The 26444-nt window shown below is 40.5% G+C and overlaps 1 protein-coding gene across 5 annotated transcripts; it reads right to left on the bottom strand.

Annotated features, from left to right (window-relative positions):
- Nucleotides 1-131: 131 nt before the first annotated feature.
- ush1c (Usher syndrome 1C) lies at nt 132-25738 on the bottom strand. 5 transcript variants are annotated; one of them, XM_072673626.1, is made up of 27 exons: nt 25562-25738; nt 21945-22012; nt 19962-20105; nt 17998-18136; nt 16813-16921; nt 16649-16673; nt 16110-16167; nt 15923-16026; nt 14853-14937; nt 14688-14747; nt 14445-14501; nt 13824-13966; nt 13074-13139; nt 12851-12990; nt 12199-12248; nt 11841-12008; nt 11515-11631; nt 10584-11219; nt 9929-9982; nt 9503-9619; nt 8579-8650; nt 5662-5703; nt 4891-4944; nt 4556-4655; nt 4296-4405; nt 2864-2919; nt 2305-2495 (listed from the first exon to the last, which is right to left on the bottom strand). In XM_072673626.1, the coding sequence occupies exons 1-27, from the start codon at nt 25595-25597 to the stop codon at nt 2381-2383; spliced, it is 2925 nt and encodes a 974-aa protein (XP_072529727.1). In that variant the 5' UTR covers nt 25598-25738; the 3' UTR covers nt 2305-2380. The 5 variants fall into 5 exon arrangements, with proteins under 5 accessions (XP_072529725.1, XP_072529726.1, XP_072529727.1 ...); XM_072673627.1 differs by having other exon boundaries at nt 8588-8650; nt 10557-11219; XM_072673624.1 differs by lacking the exons at nt 8579-8650; nt 9503-9619; nt 9929-9982; ... (2 more) ...; nt 11841-12008; nt 12199-12248 and adding exons at nt 132-634; nt 12487-12536 and having other exon boundaries at nt 2365-2495; nt 25562-25721.
- Between the last annotated feature and the right edge of the window lie 706 nt (nt 25739-26444).

Consider the following 26444-nt stretch of genomic DNA (forward strand, 5'->3'; position numbering starts at 1 on the left):
CTACAGACGATGAATGGAAGAGCAACAGATGAAGGAGGTCAGTTATTTATTAACCCAGCAGGTCTATGGGAGTCTCTTTGGGTATCAATTATACAATCAATTAAGCAGGACTCACAGGAAGAACAGGCATAACAGACAGAATAACCACAGAGAATAAATTTTTATTGGCCTTACAAAGCTCATGAGCTCGTCTGGAGTGTGTTCTGGACAAACAGTTACAGGTGCAGTAAATCTGTGAGTGTCCCATCATATAAATATATACATATCATAACTGCCACACAAAAACCTTGTATTTTTAAAATGGCAACTTTTAAAGGGAAAGCAAAAATGGAATTCAATGGAAGAAGATTTTAATCCAAGTCATTTTAGAGCATTTCTATTGGTCCATTCATCTTAAAATGGTGAAATAATATAAAGAAAGAACACCTGCCAGGTTCACATCATATCAGCAAAAGGTGAGATACAAGGTTTTGGTGGGATGATTGTATATATATATATATATATCATATGTGAACATACAAACAGAATACACATATTTAATTTATCAAAACTGCTGAAGATAAACAGCATGATCCTCATGACAGATGATCCTCATGTGTGCACAGGCTGAGAGAACGGGCCTTAGAAGAACGTTCTGCAAGAAATGAGATGTTTAAGGTTAGCGTTAAATGCTCAAGAGACTTTTACTCGGTCTCACACCTTCACACAAAGAGAGATACGCAGTGGGACTAAAGGAGATACTGGGATAGAAACACATCCCTTGCACAGCATGTTGCTAGATGAAAGGACACCCTCTCATTACGGCTAAGTTCTCTGACTCACGCTTGCTTCAAATGGTTCTTTGAGCGATTCCATAAAAGAACCACTTTTGTTTCAATGAAGAACCATATGCAGCACCTTTATTACAAAGGTGTACAAAGAGCAAACTGTTAAAGGGCCCATATTCTACATGTTTCCTATACTTCATTTTGTGCATTTATAATCTTTGGGTGGGTTAATCTTTGTGTACCAAGAACAGTCATGATTAATTTTGTACATGACTATTTTCTAACCTCTCTTTATTCCCTACAGTTAATCCCTGTAAAAGCCTATGGATTGCCAGTGGGCCAAAGGTATTATATTAAATATAACTTCTTTTACCGAAGAACAGCCTCACCAGTTTGTACAGAAGTACTGAATAATACACCTCAGTGTAGGCTGTTTTTGTTACTGTGCCTTTAAGACTGTTTTTTGTTATTGAGCTCTATGCTGATTGGCTACAGGCTGAAACAGACTGAAGCACTCCATAAAAAGTGAATAGGAAAAGTTTGAATCAACAGTTATTTTGTTTGTCACAGAAACAGTGGATTCAAAACAAGCCTTTTCTCAGCTTAGTTTCCATATGTGGACTGTGTGGATTGCCTAAACTGTGGAATGAAAGTTTAACAATGTTTATGCAGCACATCAAACTTTTTATTTAAACAAAACAAGGGAAATTCAGATTTCATTTGATTAATGTTATTTCATTTAACAGATGGCAAAACAATGTCCTTTTCCCATCCTGCACCCTTGCTCATCCACACCCATACCCACCCCTGTCAATAGAAGCCACAGTTGCATCCACAATAGAATACTTGAATTTAACACAGATGGCTACTACACATCTGACACTGCAGTAGTTAACTCATGTATGACAATATGGGCCCTTTAATAGGCGAATCAATATCGCTTTAACATAACCCTAATAAATCTGTGCTCAGTACAACTGAGGAAAGTGAATAGCAACATGCTGTAGCGGGGTCTAACATCAAACCATCCAATCAATATCTATCTGTATGAGTCATGACATGTAACAGTCCCCTGGAACAACATCAATCAGACTGATTGCCAAAGGTTCTGGCTTGGGATGCATAGGTACTGAGCTCACTAGGGTTCAGATTACATTACAAAAGAATTTAAAGACTTCTTGAGTAAATCTTTAAGACATGTTTCACAGCATTTCTCATACTGACGAACTACTTACAGAGAAGTAGGACTAGGGCTGTCCAATATATTGATCACTGGTAGTGATACTACCCTTTGCAGTTCTGATATGAGTGAAAGCTTAAAAATCAAACTGAATATTTGTACTGTGTTCTGTGAACAATTTATATAATTTTAAACAATTATAAATGGTCATGGCCAAAATAAAGCAGGCCAATTGTTACATTGTCATATTTACTAATGTTTAAAACACAAGCACAAGTGGGCTTCCGTATGGAAAGAAAGAGAGAGAGAGAAAGAGAGAGAGAGAGAGAGAGAGAGAGAGAGAGAGAGACCGTCACATGTACATGATACATACACTCAATCTAGTTTGTATGGGGGTCAGAGGTTTAAAGGGGTTACCCAAGTAGGCAGTTGATCAGGGTGGAGGGCCAGGGGCTTTCATCTGTAGCACATAGCCCTGCCTGTACACTGAGGCACTGCCCTGGAAAACCTTTCTGTTTGGAGTGGAACTGACTGATGCTGCTTTAGGGCTGGACATGTAGTGCACAGGACAGGCACACATTCAGCATAGACACATACACACTAAAGGCCTGCTCCTTTTACATCACATTTTATTACAGCCTTCAATATGCATACACAATACTTTCAATGTAAAATCAATAGGGTATGCAAAAGAAGTGTGTGCCAAAAAGCGGAAAGCTGGATCAACTAAAAGAACATAAGGACTTAAAGTAGCTCAATGAAAAGAAATCACTTATTAAATCATTACTTCTGATTAATCTTCATTGAGCAAGTGTATGCCTTGGATAATTTGATGGTAAATAGAATTTGGTAAAGAAATGAATGTAAAGAAAATCAAGAGGAAGCATAAATACGACAAATAAGATATTGTACATACACCTCATCTTCATATTCCTTTGGTGGAGACACAGCTATGACCAGGTCAATCCAATCCTAAAAAATACACACACCCACACACACACACACACACACACACACACACACGCACACATACACACACACGCACACACACACCCACACACACATTTAACACCAGTCAGTCATACACTTACCTCACACACCACATCTCATTTATCCTCTACTCAACTCCTAATCTTGCGGTAATAAACACTTTACCCTGTTCATTACTCCTGGTGCTGAAAGCTCTTCTGTCAGGAAAAACTAATGAAAAGCAATAAAACACTGTCCAATAAATTCTATCAAATCAGATTATAATGTGATGGTATTATCATCTTATGTGATTTAAATGAATAACTGTTCACAAAAAAACTCTCTATCTCCCTTATAAAAAAAGAAAGGCAATCTGTCAGGGATATTGATTTCCTCTTCCCTCAGTCTGGTTAAATCAATTTCAATTGTGCCACACACCCACACAGATCAGAAATGATCAAACCCACAGGAAAACAAAACTCTGCCTAGGAATGACCAGGTTATGTTGGTGCTGATTTTAGGCACTTTTGTCCATGTAAAATATTTTGCTCTCAAGCATTAACTCTTAAAAGTCACAATGATCTCTGGCAATTCAGTCAGGAATGCTTTAAAATATTTTTTTGCTATGTTTTGTAATTTCTTAAAACACAAAAACAAAACAGACCACAAGCTGCTACAGAATAACACAAATAATTAACTTTTGCAGTAAACTGCAGTAAACACAAATCACATTATGAGCACCCCTCATGGACAGCTGTGTATGAAAAGCTGACAGATACAGAATTAGCATCTGAAGTGAAAGAAGCATGGGGACTGACGCGGTAGAGTCATCCTACACAAACATGACTCGGCTCACAAGAGATCTTATGTAGCTCCACCAAATTACATAGTGCAGTAGTAGTTATTTCCTTACTACAGTGTCAGTCAGTGTACCACTGAAATTATTTAAGTTATTTAAATAATAACTGTTATTTTAAGATGAAATAGCGATATAATGTTCCTTTAGGACAATCGAAAACAGTTTCTTTCTCTATTAATGAAATAATGGCAAAAAAATATTGTATACAACTGAAATTTCTTGTTTGTGTAAAACATATTTCCAAAACATGAAAATTTAAAACAAATTTTCGCCAAACCCTTTACATATACAATTATGCAAAGACATTTCAGTAGTAAAGCAAAACAAAAGCAATAACGTTTGACTTCTGAGGATACAGTCAAACGTCAACAGTATTTTCATGCTATTCTGTCAGGACAAGGCTCAAACCAGTTAAGCGCAGAGCTGCTCAAAACCTACTGATGGCTCCAAAGGTGTTGAGCTACACCTCAACAGGTTCTTATGTTTAATATTCAGCAGCAGTGAACGTGTAAGCTCTCACCCCTCCACTGTTGTAGGCTCGAGCTAAAGAGTTCTGCCCTTCAGTCAGGGTCACATCTGTCAGAATCTTTCCATTGACCGCCATGATTTCATCCCCTGATACCACCCCACCTGTTGAGAGAGGCATAGAGAGAGAATTACAAAGACATATCTGCACAGTTAATGGCAGCTGTGAATAAGGTCCACACCTTTAACAAAAGTTCAAGATTTGATGTTTGATTAATTATTGTAGTATTGACAATGATATTTCAGTTATCTCACCATGCTTGTCGGCTGAGCCTCCTTCATAAATTGCTGAAACTACTAGCTTTCCCAGAGGAGAATCAACTCCTCCTTCCACAGCTAGGTCCAGATTTCCATCCTGTAGAACACACATAATAACAGAGCACTATAATTAACTGACCTGCTCTACTAGACCTCACTCAACTCTTACACTGAATAAATATATCCCTAATGATCCCTTGACTTTTAGAACCATACTGCACAGACAAACGGTAATATCCTGTAAGCTAAAGAAGCTTAAAAGGGCTAACTTCAAAGAACAAGTGTAGCACTAATCCCATCCTACTAATCCTGTGTGATAAGGAGATGGTTACCTTCTTAATTCTCAGCAGCCGCACATCTTTTCCTGCTATCTGTTCAGGAGTAAACTGGATAACAGAGGTAAAAAAGTGGTGTACATAAACAATGCACCAAACAGTCCAATGCATATCCAAACAGTTGCAACAGTGGTACAATGGAATATTGGCTTCATGCCACAAAGACAGACTGTGGAGCTACAGGAGTCAGGTGTATTTACAGAAACAGCTAGACATAAGCTGATAGCTAGAGAACAATGACACCAAAATAGTTTAGTGATCATAGCTTGTTTAGGATACTATTTAGTGGGACATGCTGGTACAATGATTACATACGCAATGTACATTCTTGGATGGGTGTAAAGAACCTTTACATTAAATAATGATTCCATGGCATGGAGTCTACTACAGTGTCATTCCCATTATGTTAGAGGCTAACAGCTACAAATGATACTCTTAATTCTAGCCATTATGAGTTGTTCTAAAGCAAACAGATCTGCTAGAAGCACACCTGAAATTTCAGTGGAGCTGAAGTTGATGTGGATAGCTACATGTAAGAGCCTTAAAAAAAAAGAAGCTAAAAACCATCTAAATGACTGGCTTGTGTTCAGCGCTATCCTCTCTCAGGTAGTCCTTCCAATGATAAAGAGAAGAACAAATTATTTCTAACCCAAGATCAAGGAAAAGATCCAAAAGAGTCTACTAGTATCATCTGGAAGTAAAGGCTAGCAGTAGAAATTGATCAACATTCCATCCTAGCACATGCAGCGCACTACAGATATACAGTACCATGGAGTAGGGGTCAAAGTTGTCCACATATTTCTGGAATCCCTGTATAAATAAATGAGAGAAGAAACCGCTCTGTGACACAGTCCTTTCCCAGACATAAAACAGTGCTAGACACATAGACCAGTGTGTAATGATTTTCCCCAGAGAATCTGAACACTACAAATCAGCCTCCCAGTCAATCACTATTTACCATCAGCTTCGATAGACTAGCCCCAATTTTCAATACCATCAAACACATTTTATTAATTAAAATCAATGTTCTAACCATTTTGTATTTGAACACAGTCAATCATGGTGAAGGTATGGATGCAATAACCTTTTGGGACAACCCTTTTGCTTTTTGAACATACAGCACTGTGCAACAGATTTAAGCCCCCAAGCATTATTCAGCAACTGCCTGTAAAAACTCCAGATCACATTAAAACAGATGAGTGAACAAAAATGCAGTAAAAAGCAAGAGGAATTTTTCATTTTCAAGAAAGTAGTTGAGATCTTGTGAGCTAGTTTAAAAAACAAAGCTTGGATCCAGATTTCACCTGGACAACCCCAGCCAATGCGCGGATTTGTTCAATTCCATCATTACATCAAAAATGCAATGATTTACCAAACCAGGATGATATCTATAAATAACACTAGACTCCCATGAGGAGAGCTTTGATAAAAATGTTTTATTGAGTAATCGAATATGTATTTACTAATAGTGTACCTACTTGCTTACTTACTTACTAGGAGCTTTTTCATTAGAATTTACACAGGTGCCTAAAACTGTGGCACAGTACCGTATAAATGAGTATATGTTTAAACAAACCAAGTAACTGGAGAGCACACATACTCTCACGTCCAGAAATGGAGACGGATTGAGCATTCCATATATATTTGATACATTTAGGACATGAGGCAAAGGCTATTTATTTGGTTGGATCACTGGCAGCTTTGTGGTGGATGACGTCAGGCAGGGAAACAAAAGCAGGCCTTCCTTTATGTGTGGCTTAAATAGGTAGTGACAAATGTTCACAGGCATTAAAACAGCATCAAACAAAGAATGCCATACTGCAATCTGACACATTTAGGCATTGTCATAGTGAAGGATTATACTGCTCTTTAATTACACACACACACACACACACACACACACACACACACACACACACACACACGACACACAATCCTTCCAGCAGGGTTGGAATGAGTGAGCTGCTATTTATTCAACATGAGTAAAGCAGGGGTACTGCTGCAGTTCTCCCCTTCCCTTCTTCAGATAGTCAGAGATGTGTTACATCATGCTGCTATTGATTTCAAAGTCCACATATCATAAGTCTCATATCATAAGTAATACAAATGATGTTGTTACATCAAACCTACTCAAAGTTAAACAGGATAAAACATACGATTGAATTTGTGCTCTTTGAATGAATTAAGGACATATGTCATTTTGAATATTATGCGGAAGCTTCATTCAATTTTCTTGATAAGCTATGAACAATGAAAATATCAGATCACAAAAAAATCTTCTTAACAGATGAATGTAATATGTGTGCTACAGTGCATGCTTTCTTTCATTTCCTGGTAAACATTTTTTTTCAGTCTCAGATGCTGTTTATAATCAGACTATCAGTGTCAGTATTTGCTGGTACAAAGACACAGCTTTATAATGCCTTCATAATAAACACTGGCAAGCGCTGCTAGCAGGCCTTCAAATGCAGTTATATAAAAGAAACTGATAATGGTCTCCTAAGAGCCTGGACTAGAACATGCTTCCAGCGCTGTCATTTATCAGCTGCTTTAAAGCTTTAAAGTGCTAAGTCAATCTGGAGGCTGCACTGTGCAAATGCCACACGCCTGGCCGTCACTATGGATGACAAACTATCGGCACTAGAGAAGTAGGGGAGTTTATCTAGGGTCAAGTGAGAAATACAACAAAATAGAACAGAGGAGGCAGCAGTAGTAACCTATCTGCAGTCTTTAGCTCTAACCCTAATCCACCCTCTCTGATCCATCTAATTACTACCTTCAGAAAGTTCTCAATTAGCTGAATTATCTATGTCAGGTTTGGTAGAGCAATGTAAGTGGTTCCCAACACTGGTTTAGTCCCCCCCCTGGAGTTCCCCCACACCTCAATCAGCTAATCAGCTAATTACCAAGTCCTTCTTGAATTGAAGATAGCAGCTAAGACCAGGAAACTACTACTATAACAAAAAAGCAGGGCTGGGCTCTGAGTGGTTCAGCAGTCTATTGTGCTGCCACCATGGCCTAGAGGTCACAAGTTCGAATCCTGAGCCATGCTGCTTTACTATTAGCGGCTGGACTCCAGGAGAGCACTACTGGCTATGGTCTCTCTGGGTGGGTAGGTGGTGCTCTCTTCCATCATCACTATAAAAGCAATGTTGGCCAACACAGGTGTCTTTTAGCTGGTGTGGCGAAGATGGGAACCTGGAGCGCTTTCCTCCAAGCGTGTCGGCTGCCCGGCAATGCCGCATCGACAGCAGTTTGAAAAGAGGTGTTGGCTGGCTTCGCATGTATCAGAAGAGACGTGTTCTTACTCTCCTAGTGTCAGGAGCATTGCTAGTGCTAGGGGGAGTTCCAAATGGGAGAAAAAAGAGAAAATAAACTAAATGAATTAATAAATATTGTGCAGGGCTGGGGGTCCTCCAGGACCAGGGTGGGGAATCCTAGCTCTAAAGAATGCTTGGTAGAAGCTGGCCTTTTGAGCTATCCCTAACAGCAACCCAACAACACAAATGTGCACTATGACCACTACTAATAACTTGTAAAAAAACATCTTTAAGATATAGCTTTCCAGGGAATATGGAAGTACATGAGTAAGCACTCTACTCTACAACACATGCAGTTCTATGAGTATATCCCCAGGTACCAAAGATAGAACAGCACACAGAAAACACACAGAGGAATGAATGACTCTGGTTACTTGTTTCTTGTTGGACTTAAAGGACGTGTTGTACACCACCATCCGTTTGAGCATCTGCGGCGACTATTACATGGGTTCAAATGAGGGCGAGTATTAAAAAACACAAAACTTGCTGCGTCGACACACACACACACACACACACACACACACACACACACACACAAATAAGACTCCATCACTTTCTTTACCTTAGCATCCCAGTGGGATATACTAGCAATTAAGCTGCTTCCAAGAGGTACAAACACACAGGCTGCCTTAGTGCTCTTTAAATAAAATTGATATGGGAATTGGAGAGCTGGAAGGAAATACACCTGCTTCCAACCAGTGTTCTTAAGGGCTCAATGAGGTTCTTACTCAGCATTTCCAGTAAATGTGATATGCTTAAAAGTATGGGTGCCAAAAAAGTGTTTTTCATTCTAAGTCATTGCCTTGTTGTAGTCAGACAGATGGAGGAGAAACAGTGGCTAGGCAAAGTAACTGGTGTTTGTGGTGATTTAATCAAATGAGGCAGAATGGCCAAGAGGAAAGCTGGGTTGAATTTTAAAGAGTATCAATCAGACTTCAGGTTTCAGGCATGATTCAAGCAGAGAACAGCAGCCCATTTCCCTGTCTAATTTACACTCCCTTTACTCTCTACTTCTCTCTCCCTCTCTCGTCCCTTAGCTCTTTCTATTTTTCTCTCTCCCTTGCTCTCTCTAGCTCTCATCCCCCCTCCCTTTCTCTAATACCCTCGTTTCCCTAGGTGGAAATGCTCATTCTCAGTGGTGGCCTCATAAATCAGCACAGTGAGGAAAATGCTCAGCCTGCAGTCAAAAGCAGGTTAGTTGCAAAGGTTGCCCACTGCCAGCACTCTTCAGTTACTAAGCAAACTGTATATTACCATAGCAATCAACATACACACACACTCAGACTCACCGTGGGTTCTGGCCGTAATACAGGTCTGTTTGAGGTCTGAGACTGGGGCAGCATGACTGGTTTTGACATGACAGGGTTGATCTGTCTCCTCTGGGATGGAGGGCTGGGGGCTATTTGCTATAGATTTGACCAGAATTAGGCATTAGGGATTATGTGGGGATAGCAATCAGAGGATCACCTTCAGCAAGCAATTTCTGACCTTCATAATCCACACACACACACACACACACACACACACACACACACACATGGAGAGTGACCCTGGGATCCAGGGTGTATAGATAGGAGAGTGAGGTGAGAAAAAAGCAAAAAAGAAAAAAGCACCACACTGCATCCAATATGAACAGAGGGTCTAGTATTTCAAGGGGATCCAATTCACACACACCGCAAACACCTTTTGATCAAAGAAGAGGGTATACGGCTCACCAGTGGATTGCTGGAGGTTGATATTCTACTAGCATGAGAAGTGTTTCTCATAACCTAAACCACATCAATAACATGTTAGAAAGCAAGAAATGTGAATCCCAGCACCCAGCACAGATAACCATCAGCATACAAAATTATGGAGAAAGGCCTTAACACAGAATATCTTTTCTCTTTTAGCACTCACAAGCAAGCTTACGCAATCAATGTCATTGTTATGCAAAAACATTGGGCACCACATGCCATGAATGTACGTCACACAAGCTAAAAGCTATTTGCAATTTGCACAAAACAGGACACACTACCCCATTCAAAACCACAATGACAGTTCATATAGGAGGAGAGTGGCTCCACTGTCCTTAATCTTGATTACAAGACAGATATGGCCACAATCCAAAACCAAGTATCGATATTCAGATATTGGAGGAAAGACATAATCAAGCCTATATGACTTAAAATATGAATAAAAATAAACATATCCAGTATAATTCTTTCGCAGATCTAGTATTGCTTTTATTATGTTTGGTTTGTATAGGTTCTACACATTTCTGAACATAGTACTTTTACATTTTAGAAGTAACTCGACTGAAATCCATTAATTTATATAAAATTTTATCTTAATCTGTTTCACCCAACATTCAAGGTATTTAGCATCTACCTTTGCACTGCCAGGGTAGGTAGGATTACTGGGGGCATTCATATGAAAGCCCCCTCGCTGCCTGAGGGCACTGCTCTCCCATTCGCTCTCATGTTCGGAGGGGCGGTGGTATCTGGGTGGCATGGTGTGGTACCTCTCCTCTTCGTGCTGGGGGGGAGGAGGGGGTGGAGGAGGTGGTGGAGGAGGAGGGGGAGGGGGTGGAGGAGGTGGAGGAGGATGGGAGGATGATGGTGCCCAAGAGGAGGGTTGAGACTGAATACGGGAAGAAGACACGGGGGGCCTTCCGTGGCTGATTGTAGAAGGATGCACCCTGAAAGCAGGTGGAGAAGGTGGGCGCTGAGGAGCCGGTCTAGGGGAGGGGGGAGCAGGGCGAGATGGAGTCAAAGAGGACTTTGGGGATGGGGAGGGGTAGATGGAGGTTTGGTGAAGGCGAGGTGAGGGTGGGGGAAGAGGTAAAGGTGGAGGGGGGTGGTTGGATGTGGGAGGAGTAGGGGCCAGTCTTTTCAGAGGCTTTCTCAGACTCTCGTCCACCTCGTCCAGGTTGATGTCGTCTAGGTCCGTTGTGGCCAGCTGCAGACCTCCCGGGAATCTTCTCACAGCCGGCCCAGTGGACATGGGAGAGCGAGATGGAGACATCTGCACAAACACTCCATCTGTTTAAAATACTGAGCCTGCCTAAGGTTTGCAGAGAATTCGGCAGCCTTAATTCAAAATGATGGTCCAGATATGGTGCAAATTGGTGTCAGATTCAATTGTTCATTGAACTGCTTCTCTAATATTATCAGTAAACGCTCTCTTTAAACAGGAAAAATTATATACACAACTAAATCAGTCACACCAACAGCTCCACATTTAAATAAACATGGAACTGCACAGTGAATTCAATCTCACTCTGCATCCAGTCTGAGCATTAAGAACCCAGGGATTATACCTCAGGAGAATCATTCTCCACTGAGGAGATCTGCTCCAGTCTAGTCTGGCAGAGCTTCTCCACCCAGTGCTGCACCTTCTCGGATTCCTCCAGATCCTCTCGTTCCGTCTCAGACACCTGTCCACACCAAACCAGCCTTTCTGAGAAACTAGGACCTGAAACAACTCTATATACCTTCAACAAAAGGTTTTCCTTCAACCAACAATAAACCAGAGTAGAATTTTAACCACTATGGCCTCCACCGGAGGCCTAAAGGACACTTCCATAGCATAGCCAAATGCATCACACATAATCATGCTGCAAAAGCATGTCGTTGAAGGCTGTACCTCCTGCAAGAGTCGACTGATTTTCATCTGTTTCTCTCGTTCAAGTATCTCCTCCTTCTCTTTGGCCAACTTCAGCTCAAACTCCATCTCTTTCTTGCTCTTTCGCTCTGCTGGGAGTGTGTCTGTCTTGGACATCTTCTTCTTTTTCTTTTTTGTCTCTTTTCCTTTCTAAACGTTCATGTTGCAATTTTGATATCGTTGTATAAGAACATGGACCATAAGTAACACAGCATAAAGACACACCAGATATGAAGTACACTGTAACTAATAAGCTGAGTGAAAGTGAGATTTCAAGTATCACAGACATATTTTAGGACTGTTCTACAAACACTGCACTCCATTCCAGCACACTGTATACCTTTCGAAGTGTGGGCAACTTTCCTTCATAACGGTAAAACCAGTTGAGAGCTATGGGAGCAAGAGTGGAATGTGTTAATTTACTGTACCAATAATGAGGGTGAATATGTTAAACTGCAAACACTACAGCTGCCGAGAGATGATCCAACCAAAACAAACACATTTTACAGCCTCACATTGTCTGCTTTTGTGTTTGAGGGAAAGTAAAGGGTTGTCAAAGAAATCCTTCCACATGCAGAGTATGATCAGACATGCACCCTTCCTAAAACAACTGAGCTGCACCACTCACTTCTCTGCCCTCTTCTTCCTCTTCTTCAGCAACAGCATCAGCTTCAGCAGCTGTATGGGCCAGGAGGGCACACAATAGCACACACACGCCAGAAAAAGAGAGGAAGATGAAAGAAAAGAAAGGGATTGCATTCACAATGACTGAATGCACATCTGTCCATGCAGCAAAGAAGTGTTAAAATGTAAATAAGTACCAAAGGCCCAGAGTGTGAAGAATTCCTGCATAGAAGTAGCTCAGCTTAGCTTTCTGTAGTGAGCATGTTATTGTCAGTGAAGGACAGGACAGTTTTGAGGAGCTGTCTCCTAATTCATGCATGTGAAGAAGGACTTGGGTGTTATTTGATCTATCTCTGCTGTGATCATACCAGAACTCCTGGGTTTGGGAGGAGGTGGGGAATGGGACGGGGGTGGAGGAGATGGTACAGGGGATGGGCTTTTGGGCTTCTCTTTAGAACCCCAGTCTTCCTCCCACTCTCTGTTGTGCTTTCTCTCTGCAGCCTCGATCCTAATAAACACACAGAACAGGAAACAAATGAGTGTATCTATTATTATAGGCCTGTAGTTCAAGCCTACAAATAAGATCCATACACTTCCATCTCCTTTTTGTATCGTTCTTCTTCCTCTGCAGTCTTCTGGGTAATCTCCATCTTTCTCCTGCAAAAAAAGACAAAATCACAGAAATCATTACAGCATGTGGTACAATCTGACCAAAAGGGTTCTGTGTAGTTATGCAAAATCATTTGTTTTTTGTTTTTATGATAATAGTGGAACCATATATGAGGCTATGTTGAACCATGTTAAAGGTTATATACAGAACAACCTACAAAAGGATTTCAACTAATATGAATAACTCTTTAACCAGACAAGGAACTGTTGAAGCATTCAAATGAGCCTGTAAGTCATCAAGGTTCTATTTAGAATTACTGGCTTTACTTAAAAACCCTTAAATAAGCCTTAACAGTGTTGATGTTATGCAAATTAAAACACCAACTGGATGAAAACTGAATCCATCAAAATGTTATGGATGGAATGCATGTGAGAATGAAATGTAAAGGTAAAAACGCAAAAATTCATACATACAATTATTATCCACCAAAAGTGTACTCATATGATTATTCCCAACTCTACTGACTCTACTGAAAATGTGGTGAGTACTAGAAGTTTTGTGTTTTTTGAGTCACTCGTTTTGTTGTGGTTCACTGTAACTTTGAAATACTGTTTGAAGTTTGAGGTTTAGATATCAACCAAAATTATATACATAAGTGAGGATTAAGCTGGTTATGACGGTACAAGCTTGGTCTGTTTGTGCAAAACAGGGGATCATTCTCTTTGACTGACATGCGCTCTTTCTCTTGCTGCTCTTTGATGATCTTGTTGGTCTCCAGGGCCACTCTCTTCTGGTGCATGAGCTCCTGACGGTCCAGCTCCCGCCGAGCCTCCACTGCCAGCTTCTCTTCATCTGTCATAAACAACTCACTGCCCTGAAAAACACCCAGGCAATATTGAGGACACATTTCAGATTGACAATCTGATCACCTACTTCCACGCACACACATACTCTACATGAACACATAAAACTGAATCTTTAATAACATACCTTGGAGAATTTAGCTTCGTAAATAAACAGGGAACCATGTCTCAGTGTTGCAAATCGTGTTGTCACTAGGGCCTATATTACCTTATTACATTTTTGAACTTACTGTTTTCATCTCAGGCAGAAAATGAGAAATCTGATTAGATTTTTACGATCACATTGTCTTCAGACTGATAATGTATTATCAGAAGCTTAAATTTAATTTCCTGTCTCTGAGAAAAGCCTGCAGGAATGGCTGTGTGTAAAAGAAAGATCTGCGAAAGCGAAGCTTTGCTAAAAGCTAATGAGTCACAGTGGAGCAGTTCAGAGCACTGTGGAGCACCAATGGGACAAGAGAATGAGGGTGACTGAATTACAGTACTTACAGCCCCAGTGAGGACAGTGATAGTGAGACTCCTGCTGCTCTTCAGCACTCGAACTGCCTAGAAAAACACAAACACTGCATTATTTCCAGTTCAAATCCCCATTCTAACAAGTCTGCTGATTCTGCATGTGTAAAATGTAGCTTAGCAATGAAGAGGAAACATGAGGCAATCCAGGACAAGACACGTGTTTAAATAATTGCTGGCAGTGTGCATGTTTGTTGCCATGGTAACGTAACAGCTTACCTCTTTGTGATCCACATTTGTAAAGTCCACCCCATTGACCTCAACAATCTGGTCACCAACCTACAACCCCCCCCCAACACATTTAAGTGTCATCAGTGTCTTTATTTATCGATAATGGCTCATAATAGCAATGGCTGGAATTGCCGTGATTGGACAGGGCAGCACCTGTAAGCCCACTTCTGCTGACAGAGAACCAGGCTTTACGTTGCTTATGTAGATTCCTGGCTTTTGAGTGGGTCCACTCGAGATGCTGCATCACAGAACATGAACAGATGAAAGAACAAAGACTATCAGCATTTATTAAAGAACGGGTAATTCTCTGTATTTATTTTTTTTTCCATTATTACACACTTACAATTTAGAATTCCCTCCACACAAATTTAGCAATCATATGATTTGACTTGTCTTATGGATTAAAATAATGTTTTGTTTTGCTAGTTGGGACTGTAAGAGAGGGGATAGAACATTTTTGGTCTAGAGTTTAGGTGGCTTCTGATTTGTGGTAGGAAGCCAGTCCTCCTCCTGATTAGCGGAGCCAGGAACAAGAGATATGACCGCGTTAAGGAGAAGTTACAAGGTGGTAGAGAGTTGTAAAGACTTTGTTGTAGACACATGAGCAAGGTAGAGGGTGTATTTATAGGACGGTCGATTAGGAGGAGGAGCGTCAGACATGTTGCTCCTTCCAAAATGTTCTTATTTCAGAACACCACTTAATCCGAGGTCTTCTGGCCCCTGACTCTGCGATGTTCTGTGTTTTCCTGTTTCTACACACTTAACACAGCGCATCATGATTAGGTGTAGGAATGCACCGATCCGGCTTTTTCAGTCCCAATACCGATACGGTCGATACCCGATACCGATCCGATACCATTGCTGTATTAATAAACCATATGTGGGAGAGACTTAAGGCATTAGGCTTGACTTAATCATTACTTTATATAATATAACAAACTAACACATAGATATACATTTACTAAATTATAATTTGTCATTTATTTATTTGCACATTTAGTGCAGTCTCACACCAACAAATTAAAAGCAAAAGGATCAGTTCCATGGATCGGCCTAATTATTCGATACCCAATCCAGTAATAAACAAATAAAAGTTCATTAATATCGGGATCAATATCCGATCCTAATATCGGATCAGTGCATCCCTATTTAGGTGAACAACTGAGTCAAGCACATCCGATGAAAAAGATATCGAGATATAGAGATATCGTGTGCAGTTTTACCTGATGCCCATGCCTTTGGTGCCAACAAGACTGAGGAACACCTTTTTCTCCTTAATCTCTTTTCCTCCCAAGGAGGCCATGCCAGCAATGCTGTTCTTCTTCTCCTGAGAGTCAGCAACACAGCAGTCAGACGTTACTTCATATAGGCAGTGTATGATATGAATGAATGAGGGTTGCTGGGTCTTACCCCTGATTCAGACACAAACTGATCCACAAACTGCCACTTTAGAGGTTCGTCAGAGGAGCTGGTGGAGAAGATGGTACTTGACAATTAAAATTTGAAATAAAAACATTATATTTAACTTTTGTTTTTTATATTTACTGTAGATAATTGAAAGATATTATGCTGATTTGAGTCTGCTTGGATTTTTGTTAGCCAGCTGTATGGTAATCTATTAGGTCGGCCACAAAAGAGCCCAGATGTGGCCTTTGTTGCTGTGGTTACAGGGACATAGCCAAAACATTACCATATATCAGCATCAATGGCACTATACATTGTAACATTGCAACCTGGCTTGTAAAAGGTTGTTTTATTCGGGTGAGAGTTCTCATAGACTGATGAAACCACAATTAACTTGTTGTTGGACCCGTCTACAGAGTGTGGAAGGAGGACATTGTGGATAAGAAAAATGTCCAATTACTTACAGAATGCATGGTATAGTATATTCAACATGGTATTACCATTACAACAGAAATACAGTAACAGAAGGTGACAGATAGTTTTACCTCTTTACTGGGATCATTCCCACATCTGTAAAGGAAGGTGTGACAAACTGGTAATCAATTATCCACATAATGCCAACAAATCAATGAACAAGCCTTAACATAAATACTTAAAGGTAAATACAAGTTTTCCCAATTAACTGCTATAGCACAGCACAATAACTCACGTCTGACTTTCAGTGATACAATTTTCTTGGTCTTGATAAGGTTGATAACCTCCTCATGGATGCAGGAGGAGATAGAGTAGCCATTAATACGTACAATCTCATCCCCCACCTGCCAAAAGACGGTAAACAGATTGATTAAAAACATGGAAAAGTGTCCCTTTACTGATCGTTAATTAAATCCCATCATGTTAAAAAGATTAGCTGTCTCTCAGTCTGTGTAGAACTATAAACACAACAAGCATAAAACAAACAGGCTTCTTTTAGGAGCTGTTTATGGATTCAAGTCTAGGGTTGAGGTTGAGGGTGAAAGGTTCCTCTATTGAATTCAAATAGATGGCTCCCACAAGTCATTCTGTTCAGGTAATTAACTGCAGGGGTGAATGGGCAGCAGTGCTATTCCGTCCCATCTGGCTAAAATTGAACAGTAAATGGCTGTAACATTGGCTGGCATGTATTGCTCAGAAGATGGCTGTTTGCAGCCGGTTAATCACTGATTTATTACAGAACGTTAATTGGTCTGGAAAAGACAGAAGGAGAAACAAAGTATGGTGTATACTGTACACTATACTTGTTCTCCTTCTGTCTTTGTAGGAAATGTATTAATTAGCATTTTAAAAAAGGCCATAGTTATCATCTCATTAATCATTTAGCAGGCAGAATGTCATGGATTGCATGTAATTAGCTGTTTTTTCTGTGGGAATCCCTATTTCTTCTAAACCCCTTCTATGTATTCCTGAGGCTGAGATCCTGAGATCTCCTCACAAATGTATTAAGATTTGTAAGCCTATGAATATAAATTACAATATCTTCAAATGTTGCTGGAAAGATGTGGTAAAATTAAACATAGTTTGGTTTTTAACTCCATCTAGTGGTGTCAGGATGCACCAACATCGACGGAATGTGCTTAATTATCCAGTACAGTCTTAGCTTCGATTTTTTAATGGATTCTCTTAACTAATCATGTCAGATAATAAAGGCCAATTCAGAGAAAAGAGTCTTGTGTTTGTTTTGCATGATAATTAAAATAAAAAATTAAATTAAAGTGTATTAAATGAAATGTTGAAATTAAAATGTTCTATTTTTAATGTAATTTAGCTTCTTTGTGAGAGCTAGCATTTCTTTCTCTCTCTCTCTCTCTCTCTCTCTCTCTCTCTCTCTCTCTCTCTCTATCTCGTTTATTCTGACCTGCAGGCCCACATTTCCAGCCTGTCCATCCTTGACGATCTGTGAGATGAAGAGTCCACAGCCGAACTCCAGCCCACCTCGTACACTCAGGCCCAAGCCCTCAGGGTGAGTGCGGTCCAGACGCACCTCCTTCAGCTTCCTGCACACATACAAAGGAGAGCTCAGACATATCATGTTTTATCAAACTTCAATATCATGTACTGTAAACCAGAGCTGATGTATGATATTCACAAAATAATATACTGCAACATATTATGACTAATAGTATAAATTATATAAGTATTGCGAAGAGCAGACTCAGGAAAGCCCATGCTAGAAGAAGTGCTCTTTCCCTGAAGCAGAGGGAAATGTCCAGTTTTTGACCTGTTCTGACAAATTCTACAAAGCAAGCAGAATCCCATATCACACTTAACACACACTTAAACACTAGTATCCCACTGGCTAGTGAACACAATTATTGTAAACAAACCAAACCAAATACTCTCAATAATCACAAAACAAGCTTACACTGAAAATAATTCCCTAACACCACTTTCCCAAGGCTTATGGTCCGTATTGTAATTAGGTGCGGATGCCACATCCCCATCGATACCATATATTAAAAACCACAATGCACTTTATTCTGCAATTGCTACGTTTATTGGAACATGTGACCTTCATGGCTCATCAGAACCCCACAGTAACTCCAAGATGGACCAGTATGCTCACAGTGCACAATTACATTTTTTACAGCTCATTCTTGTACACTTTAAAGCAGCATTATGGAAGAACTGGTATTTCTGACTGATGGGATCCTCCTACCTTCAGAAAGTGAAATTCATGCTTTGAGCCAAACCTTACATGCATTTCAAGACGAGCTGAGAAATATAGAACTGTCAAGAAAAGTGAAACGAGCATGTGGACTGACATGGAGTACAAATATCAAAGGATTTTACACAAATTAGTGTTAAATAGTGTAGTTAGCAGCATGCTGAGCCCAGCGTTGCAAAAACAGAGACGCTGTTCTCCTTGGTGCATGCAAGTGGAGCATCAACATGATTTTAAAGCTGTTATTTTAAGGTAAAAATGCTACATAACAATACTTTAACCCATCTCACACGAGTGATTAGTGCAGTGAGAACACACACACAGAACGATAGACAATCACCTTATTTGGGGGTTTGGCACCTTGCTCAAGGGCACCTAAGCCGTGAATGTCGGTTCTGGGGTTTGAACCAGTGACCTTCCGGACCCAAGCCAGAGCGCTCCTCTAGTGAGGACTTCTCTGCCCCCTGGTGTAAGATGACTCATTTGCATACTGCAAATATCAGTATTGCCAAGGGCACTGCGGTAACCAATCACAAACAATAGAATTTGCTGCCCTACTGTAAACTAGAACATAACTAATATTTAGAATTACTTTTAACATGTAATTGTAAAAGATCACATTTTAGGAAGACATTCAGCATTATACAGTAGATACAGATACTGTAGCAAAATGTTTTAGGGGGATTTTATCTATTTTATTATTATTTTTTATATAACCACCACAGTAAACCACACACATTTCCATATAGCCTGTTCCAGGCCCTTTCTACTGTCATTCTTACTCAGATCAGTTTTCTCTCTTTTTTGTTACTAATGACACAAGAGCACACTGGCTACATAGAAAGGGTTATTTATGTGGTTCATGCACTGCAGCCACAGTGTGAAATATGTTTGCAGATTGGATTGACTACAGCGGAGTGCTGTCCAGTTCCCCTCTATTACAATGGCGTGTCACACATACAGTTGCACTCTTGGGGCTCATAACTTGCGTTCCCCTGACATGCTTCAGTAAGCATGAGCAATGGCTTGGCTCAGTGAGAGGGGGATGTGTCATACCCCTTCATCACTGGCTCTCTCTTTCTTTATGTGTTACATTTCATTCCTCATAACTCTCAAAACTATGTTTATTTGTTTATTTGTTGTGACTGTCCACTCACCTGGACCTCTTGGGAGTCAGCTGGTCGTACTCCACCTGGTGTTTGAGAGGGATGAGTGGCCGGATGGCATCAAACAGAGGTAAACGGTTCGGTTCATTGATCACTAGCTTCAGGTCCCCCACCAGAACAGGCAGGTCCATAGACCTATAAGAAAGAAGACAAAGACACATTTCTGAGACAAAACTTGGACTGAAAGGATTTTTCAATCAACGCAGCATTGCAGTGCAGGTTATTTAAGTAAGCTAAACATCACACGTTTTGATAAAACGTATAAAATAATGTATTGTACATAATAGAAGGTACGGGGTGTCTCTAAGTTAGCTTTGCAGATTTAGTTCAAAACATTGCTGTACTTTCTGTAGCAGGTCTTACACTTAACGTCTGTGTCAGACTGACATGATTCTGCATGCTTTTCTAATATGCATGATCACTATGTTCTTGTTTATCCAATTCAGCACAATCTCTGCCTATAACATGTCAACTGACACTCTCATTCAGTATATCTGGAAATATTACTAATAAAAATCTGAAACTGAACTTAAACAGTGACAGATCTTTAGGTCTTTAAAGGCATGTCATTCATAGTCCATTGTTCCAGACCAGATGCACTCCATGATTCTGTCCCATTTCTAACAAAAATGCTATTAAACAACACATTAATCATGGATGCTTCAATATTTCTGTGGCTGTGACTCTTATCAGTCTGAAAAGAAAGTGATCCTTAATAATAACTGCTTATGAATGTAGTGTCCTGCCCTGGTGTATGAATCATTCATGACTGGTATTTCACTCCTGACTCGAATATCAGAGGCAAAGGGGCTTTAGTGAATGGCTGCCTGTGACTGGGTGGAGGAGAGTGGAAACTATCAGATCTCCATCCAATAAGACAAGCTTGAGCTACTTGTCCAATGGAACCACCACACAAAGATCAAGTGGAAAAACCTGCAGGTAAATTTAGCCCCTATTTAGTTCCCCTTATTCAAGTCAATTGAAAAGCAACTGAATACATTTGTCTGTTTCAGCAGCATAAAGGTCTGGGTGTGTTCTTAAATTCTAGGAAGAATTATTAAGTATAAAATATACTTTTAACATATTGACTTTATATTTCAAATATTGTTTTGACAATAATATCCCTCATTAAAGTAAATCAGGGGAGTTGCTGGATGAACTGAACAAATCCACACAGTCAGAAACCAGCTACATTCTTCTGTATTCTTTTAATCAACATATTAATAAAATAACAAAACCTTTTTGGTTTTATTATAGTAATATTTACTGTTATTCACTGTAATGTTACACAGTGTTTTCTACACAAAAACCTTTACTGTGACTGTCAGGTAAAAACCTTGGATGTCCAAACACTGTGTAATAAGTTGACATGTTAAGTTAACATGTTAAGTTGACCTGACTAAAGTAAATGTCTCATAAAATAATATACAATAGAACAGAATATAACAGAATAGAAATGAACAGAACATCTGATAGAGTAGAACAGAATAGAGCAGAACATAAAATGTCTGATAGAATAGAACAGAGCAGAACACATTAAAAAATATTAAAATATAAAGGAATATAATAGAAAAGAACAGAATGGATTATAATAGTAGGTGTTCTACCAAGTTGCGTTGGAGCATTTCTATTGGTCAGAGAACAGATTCAATTTGTGTAAAAACAAAAGCATGTGACATCCAATAAAGCAATGTACTGTGTTAAACAATTATCATGACTTCCTAGGAACAGTACAGTACTGTACTTAATAAGAGACTGATGATGATAGAGTGGAAGCTAGAGTGTATTATAACCAGCAAGCCTAGACCACAGCAACAGTACAGTTAAATGAAATGTTTGTACCCTTCTCCAACTAACAAATAAAAATGGCTCTGGAGGTGATAACTGAATGACAAAATACAAAACACAAAATACTTGACCCATAATAATATTTAGGGCAACGCCACATCATAAACACATCTGGATCATACTCACTGATGATACATGCGCAGAACATCATACAGGTAATCCTTCTCTGCCTCATTATCAATCAGCAACTCAACCTGCAAAGCACAAGAGCACATCACATCTATACAAGCCACTGTATTTATCACACTTCTCCAGAGGCATCCTACTCACCTGGTGGTGACTGAACTGCTGTAAAAATGTTTTAAGGAAGCGTTTGGGCCAGTCAATGATGTAGCACATCTCCCCCAGAGAGAGATGGAGGCAAAAAGAGAAAGGGAGGACAGGAGAGAGAGAGAGAGAGAGAGAGAGAGAGAGTAGAGCTATGTATCACGTGGAAGGTGTGCTAATGTGACCTGGGGAACTGAAGTCACACATGCTATTGTTGTAGGTAGGGCAGGTCAGGTGGAACTGCTTGGGTGCTGCTCTGCTCCACTAGACCTGCTTTATCCCGTGTTCTAACACTGAAGAGGCTCATTTTACATCACTGTACAGGGCCTCAGCATATATCTACATGTGAAGAAAGTCTATTATTTTTATATAGTACTTAATTATTAACAGAATATAACAGAATAGACTGAAATAGAAACATCATCATTCTATACCATTGGCAGAACAGAAAAGAGTTGTGCTCCCTCCTTTAGAAATATGCACTATATAGTCAATCAGTCATGTTGTAGCACTCAGATCTGTCAAATTCTCTCATACAGATCAGAATAGAAAAATAACACTGTAAAAATGTAAAGTCAGGCCAAATTATACCTGAACTCAAATTACACTGAATTAACTCTAAGGGTCAACAAAAACATTCTGAGTTGACCTAATTCAGAAATAAGTAAGTAAATGTGCTGCAGCTGAAATATGTCTGCGTCCCCCAGCCTATTGCTCATTCATGTTCGTAGCTAACCCCTACTAGTTTAGGACTACTATCACATGGTGTCCCCAGTTTAGGAGGCTCTGGACTAAGGAGCACTGAAGTTTCACACACAGAAAGGTACATGCTTCCACAGCGCTAGACTGGTGCAACACTCTAAGTGCAAGTTTGTCAAACATTTAAATACCAGCAACAAAACGCTGTGTTCAAATATTATTTTAGGTTGACCTGATGTTTCTTTTTAATATAACAGAAAATGTTCAAATAGAATAGAACAAAATAAAATACAGTAGAATAGAACAACACAGAACAGAATAGAATATAATAGAACTTAAAGGAACAGAATAGAACAGAATAGAATAGGATAGAAACTCCAACCCCCAAAAAGAACCGAAAAAAACACAACAGAATATAATACAATAGAACAGTGTAGAACAGAACTTAATGAAACAGAACAGGACAGAACGGGGTAGAACAGAACTGAATAGAACAGAATATAATAGAAAAATCCCCAAAAAGAAACCGAACAAAACACAACAGAATATAATACAGTAGAACAGAACAGAATAGAACTGAACAGAACAGAACAGAACAGAACAGATCAGAACAGATCAGAACAGGATGGAATAGAAGTGAACAGAACAGAATAGAGTACAACAGAACAGAACAGCACTGAGTGGAGTAGAACAGCACTGAGTGGAGCAGAACAGTACTGGATGAAGCAGAACAGCACTGAGTGGAGTAGAACAGCACTGAGTGGAGCAGAACAGTACTGGATGAAGCAGAACAGCACTGAGTGGAGCAGAACAGCACTGGATGAAGCAGAACAGCACTGAGTGGAGCAGAACAGTACTGAGTGGAGCAGAACAGCACTGAGTGGAGCAGAACAGTACTGAGTGGAGTAGAACAGCACTGAGTGGAGCAGAACAGCACTGAGTGGAGTAGAACAGCACTGAGTGGAGCAGAACAGCACTGGATGAAGCAGAACAGCACTGAGTGGAGCAGAACAACACTGAGTGGAGCAGAACAGTACTGAGTGGAGCAGAACAGTACTGGATGAAGCAGAACAGCACTGAGTGGAGCAGAACAGCACTGAGTGGAGCAGAACGGCACTGGATGAAGCAGAACAGCACTGAGTGGAGCAGAACAGTACTGGATGAAGCAGAACAGCACTGAGTGGAGCAGAACAGTACTGAGTGGAGCAGAACAGCACTGAGTGGAGTAGAACAGCACTGAGTGGAGCAGAACAGCACTGGATGAAGCAGAACAGCACTGGATGAAGCAGAACAGTACTGGATGAAGCAGAACAGCACTGAGTGGAGCAGAACAGTACTGGATGAAGCAGAACAGCACTGGATGAAGCAGAACAGTACTGGATGAAGCAGAACAGCACTGAGTGGAACAGAACAGCACTGAGTGGAGCAGAACAGCACTGAGTGGAGCAGAACAGTACTGGATGAAGCAGAACAGCACTGGATGAAGCAGAACAGCACTGAGTGGAGCAGAACAGTACTGGATGAAGCAGAACAGCACTGGATGAAGCAGAACAGTACTGGATGAAGCAGAACAGTACTGAGTGGAGCAGAACAGCACTGAGTGGAGCAGAACAGCACTGAGTGGAGCAGAACGCTTGGGTGGAGAAGATGAATGGTGTAATAAATACGCAAGATAAAGGCCTTGCATGTCTCACACTGGACTTTAACACCATAAACCAATAAAGCTGCAGAGCATGAATCTGTTAGACGTTGTGAATGTGTTCTGGAGAAGGTACTACTACTGTCAAGCTATTTTAACCGATTAGGAAGAGGATCTGCATACAAGCATAAAAACAAAAGGATTCTTATATTGCAAAACCATGGACTACACACACACACACACACACACACACACAGCAGCAGCAGCAGCGTGGCCAAACAGTAAATGAAGCAATCCTCTCCGCCTGACTGCACTCCTCCACCACTTCATCTATCTAGAACAGTGAAGAACAGCCCTTTGTGTCAGACACCCCCTCTCTCTTTCACACACACACACACTCACACACACAGCAGATGGTGTACGGTGGCTTATTACAAACAGTTCACATGAGGAAGCTTCTGTATCTGTTTCAAGCTGAGGACTTCACATAGGCTGCTGATATGCTGCTGAAAGTCTAATTACATATCTATAACGAATTACAATGGAACTAACCATGTAAATACACTTTAAATGTTATTAAACAACATCACATAAAAAAACACCACTTTTGTGAAATGTAATTGCCCCTGTTAATATTATAGGACATATGCCCAGCTATTCTCCTCCACCTGAACTCTGCTTAGCCAGCAATGGACATGAGCACAGTGGTGTGATACTGAAGCCCTCCATGGCTAGTCACTGTCCAAATGTACACATTCAGAAAACCCACTGTCCATCTGCAACCCAGGTACCCTGTCCACCTGTCTGCCATAAGGCAGTGGGCAGCCTCTGTAGCTATGAGGCTGTCAGGAAACACAGTCAGGTGCGCAGGTATACAGTCAAACCACCCTGGTAAAGAAGGACACGGGGGAGAGACAGAGACACCCCCAAAAACAATCAAATAAACACTAGGCTCTGTTTAACAGGCTACTACTGGTCAGAAGAAGAACAAGCCATTAGTAGTAATATTTTTTAACATCTGACAGGACACTTTAGATGCTTACTCTTCCGCCATTCTTCCGGCATCGGCGGAGCAGCGACTTCACCGTTTTACTGCACTGTGAGGAAAAGTAGCGCCCTCAAAACACTGCTTGCTTACCTTGTGGCGGAATTCTCGAGCTACTTTTCGCTCCATGGCAAAAAAAAGGGCTTTTCCAGTGTGTCCGAGTGTCTTGTCTCAGTCCCTCCGACCGTCCGCTCAGTAATGTGTGTGTGTGTGTGTGTGTGTGTGTTAGACAGTGCGAGACTGAGCTGAGGTGTCGTCGTGCATGTAAGCTAGCCTGCCGGTCAGAGGTCGCTCAGGGCTTTACCATTTCCCTGCTGCTTGGCTGTGGCCTGTTCACTGTGAGCACATGAAATATGAGAGGTAGCTATATCGTGTGGTGAAGAACAGATGTACAGATAGGCTTAGTTATTATTATTATTATTATTATTATTATTAAACCTCAATTTGGCAATATATTGTGTTCTAGGTCTGAGGGGGGTCTTCATTTTGATGAACAGAAGAAAAGTGGTCCTCAAACATGAAGAATGGTGTGAAGGTAGGATGTGTGAAGTACTGGTGAGTTTAATGTGGAACCACTTTTTACAGTGTAGTTATTCTCTCAACCAAACCCTGACCTCAGGTCATTTCTTTAGGCTGAACGGAGGAACCACTTTTTACAGTGTAGTTATTCTCTCAACCAAACCCTGACCTCAGGTCATTTCTTTAGGCTGAACGGAGGAACCACTTTTTACAGTGTAGTTATTCTCTCAACCAAACCCTGACCTCAGGTCATTTCTTTAGGCTGAACGGAGGAACCACTTTTTACAGTGTAGTTATTCTCTCAACCAAACCCTGACCTCAGGTCATTTCTTTAGGCTGAACGGAGGAACCACTTTTTACAGTGTAGTTATCCTCTCAACCAAACCCTGACCTCAGGTCATTTCTTTAGGCTGAACGGAGGAACCACTTTTTACAGTGTAGTTATCCTCTCAACCAA

Source organism: Salminus brasiliensis, chromosome 2, assembly GCF_030463535.1.
Source record: "Salminus brasiliensis chromosome 2, fSalBra1.hap2, whole genome shotgun sequence".
Taxonomy (NCBI): Eukaryota; Metazoa; Chordata; class Actinopteri; order Characiformes; family Bryconidae; genus Salminus; species Salminus brasiliensis.